The sequence below is a fragment of the Osmerus eperlanus genome, chromosome 12, assembly GCF_963692335.1.
Source record: "Osmerus eperlanus chromosome 12, fOsmEpe2.1, whole genome shotgun sequence".
NCBI lineage: Eukaryota > Metazoa > Chordata > Actinopteri > Osmeriformes > Osmeridae > Osmerus > Osmerus eperlanus.
The window spans coordinates 17616072-17623989 of NC_085029.1; the positions used below are offsets into that span (position 1 = coordinate 17616072).

The 7918-nt window shown below is 50.0% G+C and overlaps 1 protein-coding gene across 1 annotated transcript; it reads right to left on the bottom strand.

Moving 5' to 3' along the window:
- Nucleotides 1–1473: 1473 nt before the first annotated feature.
- Nucleotides 1474–7495, bottom strand: prodh2 (proline dehydrogenase 2). The gene is made up of 11 exons (XM_062475412.1): nucleotides 7404–7495; nucleotides 6494–7074; nucleotides 5871–6061; nucleotides 5491–5617; nucleotides 4215–4301; nucleotides 4053–4133; nucleotides 2816–2959; nucleotides 2386–2552; nucleotides 2106–2216; nucleotides 1856–1944; nucleotides 1474–1643 (listed from the first exon to the last, which is right to left on the bottom strand). The coding sequence occupies exons 2-11, from the start codon at nucleotides 6755–6757 to the stop codon at nucleotides 1474–1476; spliced, it is 1431 nt and encodes a 476-aa protein (XP_062331396.1). The 5' UTR covers nucleotides 6758–7074; nucleotides 7404–7495.
- Nucleotides 7496–7918: the final 423 nt, after the last annotated feature.

Consider the following 7918-nt stretch of genomic DNA (forward strand, 5'->3'; position numbering starts at 1 on the left):
GATATTATGTGTTTACAATACAATTATTAAAATGTGTCGATTTGACAATGGGTTTTTTATATCTTCTATTTTCATTCCCGTTTGATAAATAGTGTTTTTATCTACTCTACCTGTGTGAACAAACTGGTTAATTATCTTATCACACCACAACACTAATGATCAGAGATCATTTCACACACCGTGTCCCCACTTAACCTGCTGAGATGGGCCTTCCTTTCTCTCTCTCTCCCCCTTCCTTTCTCTCTCCCTCTCTTTCTCTCCCTTCCTCTCTCTCTTCCTCTCTTTCTCTCCCTTACTATCTCCCTTCCTCTCTCTCTCTCTCTCTCTCTCCCTTCCTCTCTCTGGTCAGTTTTAGGTTTTTGTCAGAACCAGTAATCCTTTTTCTTATTTTTTGACCACTGGGAGCCAAAAGACCCAGCCTTTACCAGACACACAGGTGACACACAGGTGACCCTCAGGTGACACACAGGTGACACACAGGTGACACACAGGTGACACACCTCCGTCCGGCAAGGGATGAGCTGAAGCTTTACAAGCTAAAACAGACTTTTTTTTATTCCTTTATCAATTTCAAATACAACATTTGGGTAAAATTGTAAAAGATTGTAGAAAATCCCTTGGTGTGGAAATCAAGGCCAGACAAAAGTCATTTATGAGTGCATTGCTAAATAATCTATTCCTTGTATTTCTAAAGCTAATGTGCGTATTTAACTCTCTAACTGCCCCCCTCTACTCCAGCTACCCCTACACCAGCCCTGTTCCCAGCCCCCAACCCCACAACCTCAGCCCCAGCACCGACCCCCCCAGACCCCCTCTAAGCCTCGCCCCAGCTCCCCAACCTCACCCCTGACCCAGGCTTCATCCCCTGCCCCCTAGCCTCCAAGCCTCAGCCCCAGTCCCCCCCCCTCAGCCCCCCAGCCTCAGCCCCCAGCCCCCCCCCCTCAGCCCCTCCCCCTCAGCCCTCCCCCTCAGCCCTCCCCCTCAGCCCCCCAGCCTCCGGTGCAGCTCCCCCCTCAGCCCCCCAGCCTCAGCCCCCCAGCCCCCCCCCTCAGCCCCTCAGCCCTCCCCCTCAGCCCTCCCCCTCAGCCCCCCAGCCTCCGGTGCAGCTCCCCCCTCAGCCCTCCCCCTCAGCCCCCCAGCCTCCGGTGCAGCTCCCCCCTCAGCCCCCCAGCCCCCCAGCCTCCGGTGCAGCTCCCCCCTCAGCCCCCCAGCCCCCCCCCCCCTCAGCCCCTCAGCCCCTCCCCCTCAGCCCCCCAGCCCCAGCCTCCGGTGCAGCTCCCCCCTCAGCCCCCCAGCCCCAGCCTCCGGTGCAGCTCCCCCCTCAGCCCCCCAGCCCCAGCCTCCGGTGCAGCTCTCCCCTCAGCCCCCCAGCCCCAGCCTCCGGTGCAGCTCTCCCCTCAGCCCCCCAGCCCCAGCCTCCGGTGCAGCTCCCCCCTCAGCCCCCCAGCCCCAGCCTCCGGTGCAGCTCTCCCCTCAGCCCCCCAGCCCCAGCCTCCGGTGCAGCTCTCCCCTCAGCAGGGTCCTCTCCTTGCGGATGCCCTGCAGCACGGTCCTGTTCTCCTGCGCTCGCCGCACCAGGTAGGGCAGCGTGTCGTCCACGGAACCGTACGGAACCGACTTATACACCGAGTACCCCTGCTGGGCTGGTGGGGGGAGGGAGTGGGGGAGGGGAGGAGTAGGTGTGTGGATTCTTAGTTAGTGGTGTGTGTGTGTTGTGGTGTGTGTGTTGTGGTGTGTGTGTTGTGGTGTGTGCGTGTTGTGGTGTGTGTGTGTTGTGGTGTGTGTGTGTTGTGGTGTGTGTGTTGTGGTGTGTGTGTGTTGTGGTGTGTGTGTGTTGGTGTGTGTAGAGACTCACCCAGGGTCAGAGACACATGGTCACACATCCCCAACAGCTGGCCAAAACACACTGAGCCCCCTTCTCTGTCCACACCCAGCTCTGCCATCCTGCACACACACACACACACACACACCACACACACACAGCTGTACTCTGCTCGATATTAAAATACACAACAGGCATACCCAGCTTTACTCTGAAGTCAAATTTCACAACACACACAACACCCACACCCACAACACACACAGTTGAGTGAGCAGGGTCGTACCTTTCGGCGGCGTATCGGACTGACACCTCGTTGTGCGTTGCCACGATGATGCGGTACCGCCAAGGATTCTGAGAGATGAGCTCCAGCATGATGTTCAAGCAGCCGTTGTAACTATGACCACAGAACCATGGCAACGGCAATAACAAGCAGGTACTATGTCTGCAGTAACTCCAGTTGTCTAGGCGACCGTTTCTGTTGCAGCTTGTTCAATCTGTTTTAGTTTGTAAGCTAACATAATCTATCTATGAGATTTCCAAGGTTGTAAAGCCTATTGGCTGACCTGTTGTTGGTGTGCTCCCAGGATTGGTGGATGGGGTCTGCACGGGCCTCCTGATTGGCTAACTTCCTCTCTTTGTCCATGTAGGCCCCCCTGACCAGCTTGACCCCCAGAGAGAAGGACTCACGGACGGACAGGTGGACAGCTTCCAGCAGCAGAGACCTGGACTCCTGGGGGGGGAGGGGAGAGAGAGACAGGGGAGGGAGGAGGAGAGAGGAAGGGAGGGAAGGAGACAGATATACAGAGAAAAGCGGAGAGACAGTAAGAGAGAGAAAGAGACACAGAAAGGTGGGCAAGATAGATGAATGTATGTACCGTATATGTAGTTATATATTTTAGTATACTGTCTATGTATGAATGGTATGCATGGTATACATGGTAATTGTTTTATTATTTACTTTACTTGTTGTTTTAAAATGAGGATTGCTGATACCTTGAGGTAACACTGATATGTGTTCCAGACCCAGGCGCCATCTTGGTTAAATTTCTTCATCATCGCCATGGTGACGAGAGAGAGGGCAGGGTTCATGTAGGTGTACTCAGCATCGACCAGGACTCGTACCCTATTGACACTGGCCTGATGTAAACAAAAAAAATAATTTTTGAAAAAGGTTTTACTACAACAACAAAAAAAACAATGTTTTAGAAAAAAAGGTAAAGAAATTAAACGTTGTGACAAAAAAGTTGTGTTTTATGTTAAAAAAAAAGTTTCTAAAGGCTGAAAAACTATTCTTACTACTGCAGCCTCTCACTACTGCAGCCTTTCAGAAAATAATATTTTTTTCTTTCGGAAAAAAAAAAAACTTTTACTTTTTGGTTCATGTTGTGTTTAAAAAGATTTAAAAAATATTTTCCCCAAATGTTTTTTCCCCAAAAGATGTGCAAGGTTGATTTTTTAGTTTGTTTTTTTTAGTTTTGAAAAATAGTTGATGTCATGTGTGAACTTCACTGCTTGAGCAGTTAACGAGAGCGTACAGGCGCTCGCTCGCAGAACTCTCGGTTGTTGAATTTGTGCGTGAGTAGCTTACTTATATTTTGCGAGGGAAAAGTCAGTCTGCGCATGTGAAATATTCTATGCGCTCGTGACTTTTGACATAAATCTGGCGCCATTAGCGGCTGCTCCGAAGGCTCCGAGTTGAAGATTTGGTGTACTGGCGCTCTTTGATGGACGGAGCAAGCAGCAGGGGTTCTCAAACTTTTTGGGGCCAGGGACCCCTTACAGGGCTGAACATTTCCTAAAGACCCCCCTATAAACATCCATTCAGCGTACCCTTTGTGCTCTTAAATGGAAACAATATGCTTGTTTTATTGGTGCAAATGGTCCTCATCTGTAGATTATTAGATATTGTGTCACTTTTTAATGATACACATTAATTTTACAATTAATTGTACAATGTTATAATTTAAGACAAATTATTTCACGGACCCCCTGGCTATGGTTTGCGGACCCCTAGGGGCCGGGGACCCCACCTGAGAAACCACTGCTAGTGAACCTAGACAGCACACCTAGCTACATTAGCAACTGGTAGATTACGTTTTTATCCCGTCTTTTAAATAAGACACACTGAACGAGCAACGCAAAATGTGCATCTAATCAGGTAGAACATATTTATTTAAAACGTTGAGAAAGAAACGCTCCCCTACTGAGGTCCACCCAACCACCTCCTCACCTCTGCCACTGCGTTCAGTCTTCGAAGGCCGCAGCGAAAATGTGCGCTCTCCCTCTCCTCCAGACCGGGGAAACTGATTGGCTGTGGGTGACAGGAAGTCAGACAGATGTGAGGTGGTCAGCAGCCTATCAGTACTGGTGTATCCCCGGGCCCTGCGGCTACCTCTCCCTCCATGGCTCTGATCAGCTGCTGCAGCTCCCAGCCCTGCAGCTCCCAGCCCTGCAGCTGCAGCAGAGAGGTGATCTTCACCTGGGGACAGAGAACAGTCTCACCTGGAGCACATGCTAACCCTGGAGCACATGCTAACCCTGGAGCACATGCTAACCCTGGAGCACATGCTAACCCTGTAGCACATGCTAACCCTGGAGCACATGCAGGGGCGGATCTAGAAATGTTCATTCGGGGTGGCAGAAGGAAGTTGTTGGGTGGCCTCCTGGAGGCGAATCAAAATCCAAAGTAGGGGGGTACAGTACTCCCTATGGTAAATGATTAGGCTATAACATTGTAGTGTAAATTAAACAGTAACATTAATATTATTTATTGAAATGTTCTGTAATGTACAAATAATATTTTCCATGGGAAGATTGAGGTTCATGTTGTTTAATTGTAACTTGTTTCACTACATGTTCTTATGGTTCTTCCCTTTGGGCTTTTTTTCACAATGTATGCTTCATGTTTTGGCTACCCGCAATGTTTGGGGCTATCTCGTTGTTATGATCAGTGACCTATGCACTTTTGTAAAGCTCTCTCTTGGAAGTCGCTTTGGATAAAAGCCTCTGCTAAATGCATGAAAAAAAGAAAAAAGATTGGGGTGGCAGTATTTTTTATTGGGGTGGCAGCTGCCACCCCTTGCCACCCCTTAGATTCGCCACTGAGCACATGCTAATCCTGGAGCACATGCTAATCCTGGAGCACATGCTAATCCTGGAGCACATGCTAACCCTGGAGCACATGCTAATCCTGGAGCACATGCTAACCCTGGAGCACATGCTAATCCTGGAGCACATGCTAATCCTGGAGCACATGCTAACCCTGGAGCACATGCTAATCCTGGAGCACATGCTAATCCTGGAGCACATGCTAACCCTGGAGCACATGCTAATCCTGGAGCACATGCTAATCCTGGAGCACATGCTAATCCTGGAGCACATGCTAACCCTGGAGCACATGCTAATCCTGGAGCACATGCTAATCCTGGAGCACATGCTAACCCTGGAGCACATGCTAATCCTGGAGCACATGCTAACCCTGGAGCACATGCTAACCCTGGAGCACATGCTAACCCTGGAGCACATGCTAATCCTGGAGCACATGCTAACCCTGGAGCACATGCTAACCCTGGAGCACATGCTAATCCTGGAGCACATGCTAACCCTGGAGCACATGCTAACCCTGGAGCACATGCTAACCCTGGAGCACATGCTAAGTGGAATCTTACACAGAGCTCTGGACTGAGCAGAGCCGTGATCTTCAGTTGCATCATGGGATCCGGGCTCCAGGCGTTGCTGTGAGACATGCGGACACATTCCAACATGGCTGTCAGGTTGTCGTCATACCGCAGCTCCCTGGTGACGGATGTGACAGGGATGTTTGAACACTGAGGTAGAACACTACTAGTATCTGTACAATCATCAGTGTGTGTGTGTGTGTGTGTGTGTGTGTGTGTGTGTGTGTGTGTGTGTGGGGGGGGGGGGGGGTTAGCCAATCAAGCTAGATACTGGTCAACGCCTAGCTAGCTAAACTGGAAAACAGGCCAGTAATGACCAGTTAGTCTAGCTCGCTCCTAGCCCAAGCGCAGGTGTGGGTGTGGCCTCTTACCCAGTGCCCTCCCCCAGGTCCTCTTCTATTGGCACAGCCAGCATAGGGCGGAGTCCCAGAGCACTCATCTTCTCCATGGATTGGCTGATCTCGCCCTCCGTCTCTCCAGCCACAAACTGGGCATACACGAAGGGGCGGAGCAACAGAGCAAAGCCTCTTTTACCCAGAATGCTCCGAGCTATGGACATGAGCTGATACAAGGATGGGAGGAATGGAAGGATGGAGGGTGAGATGTAGGAGGGAAAGAAATTGCAAAAGTGTGAGAAGAAAATGTGAAGTTAGACAGAGACAAAAGTGAAGTTAGTGAGGGAGTGAAATCAGAAGAGAGAAACAGAAAGGGGGAGATAGAGAGGAGGAGGTAGAGACAGGCAGATGGACAGAGAGAGAAAGAGAGCGAGAGAGAAGGGGACAGAGAAGAGGCATGCAGAAATAGAGATGTAAATGAATGACCCGTGCAGATGACATGACGGCAGCATTGCTGACCTACATACTATATATGCACACACAAACACCAGGCTGGAGCAAGCACTTCACCATCTGCACCCCCTCCTACCTCACCCCACATCTCACACACTCTCATCTCCACATCACACTCTCATCTCTCTACATCACTCTCTCCTCACCTTCCCACAGTTGTTGACCAGCAGGGTACTGGAGCAGAGCCTGAACACTCCCAGAGCTCTGGCCAGCTCCGCCAGGCTCTTCACCCTGAAGGCCCCAGGGTCCTCAAAGGTCAAGAGGTCAGGGAGGGGTGCACCCCGAGGCTGAGCCGGCAGGGGGGTGGGGGGCAGTCCCTCCTCGACCACGCCCCGGGGCGCCGCAGTACTCAGCAGCCTTGGCGACAGGAAGTGATGTAACGACGGTCGGAGGAGATGTGACCTGATCATACTTCCTGACGGATCAAGCTGGGTTGACCTGCGGCTCTGGTAGTGTGTGTGCACCCAAATATGCTAAGTGTGTGTACTTCTAGATGATGTACTGTGTGTGTGTGTGTAGTGTGTGTTCCTAATTCCAAACCCCCTTGGCAGAGAAGCAGGGTGAACTGGCGTGGGCTGGTTTGTACGTTGCGTGGACTGTGTGACGTGTGTTAAATATAGCAGCTACATACAGCGCACACACACACACACACACTGAGCTACATACAGCAGATTTAGTTTCCAGAAAGTCTTGTGAGAGGAGTGCAGAACAGGAGAACTTCCTCGGGCTGGAAGACAGGAACATGGAACAGAGAACGTGTAGAACCGTACGCACCACAACAAATACAAGTTTTAGAACTTTGAACTAGATAAATAAGAAAACCTGAACATGTTTCTGGTTATCTAGATAGCCAGACTTGATTTGTAATGTTTTCATTTAGCAGACGCTTTTAAAAGGACCACGGTGAGGATTTGAACCTGGAACATCTTGATCTGCAGTGAAATTCTGTAGCGTACGCAAACCATATGTGTTGCCAAATTTAGCATATTACATTGAACTAAAATCAAGCACATCTAAACTTTAACAGGTAAAAACATACGTCGAGGGGGTTCTTACCGAGTGCAACCAGACCTGACTGGCTCCAGAATGACAGATGAAGGTTTCTCAGACCTGACTGGCTCCAGAATGAGGGATGAAGGTTTCTCAGGCTGTTTTTGAGTGACAGGTTAATAAGTGGCTCACAGTTCAGTTTGTGTCAACAGCAGGTTGACCCTAAAAAGCACACAGGACCGTAGACTAATAAACACTAACAGACTCGCAATACTTCATAAAGTAGTAGAAACTGCTTTTTATGTGGAAAGTTACGGTTTGAGAAAAGCCTTGAAAGGAAATTCAAATTACCTCCATTAACCAGCGCACAAACTAGATGTTTTGTGATGCTACCTGTAGTAGAACATTAACAGTAGTAACACCAATGAACAGTGATCCTCAGTGATACACTAGGTCATCACTGCTACTGGATTTACACACTTCCAGAGTGGAACGTCCAACGTGACTTGCAGCGGACGAGTTGTTAAAACATGCTAACATGCTAGTGTCCCAAACCTGCTGGGAGCCCAGCAGGTGCTGAG

What these genes read in the sequence shown, in the direction of transcription:
- prodh2 (XM_062475412.1), bottom strand. Translation starts at nt 6,757, where the DNA reads ATGATCAGGTCACATCTCCTCCGACCGTCGTTACATCACTTCCTGTCG. An exon ending in TGCTCAGTCCAGAGCTCTGT is followed by an intron (nt 4,302 to 5,490) that starts GTAAGATTCCAC and finishes CTCTGTCCCCAG; the next exon opens with GTGAAGATCACCTCTCTGCT. An exon ending in GACTGAACGCAGTGGCAGAG is followed by an intron (nt 2,960 to 4,052) that starts GTGAGGAGGTGG and finishes TGTTTACATCAG; the next exon opens with GCCAGTGTCAATAGGGTACG.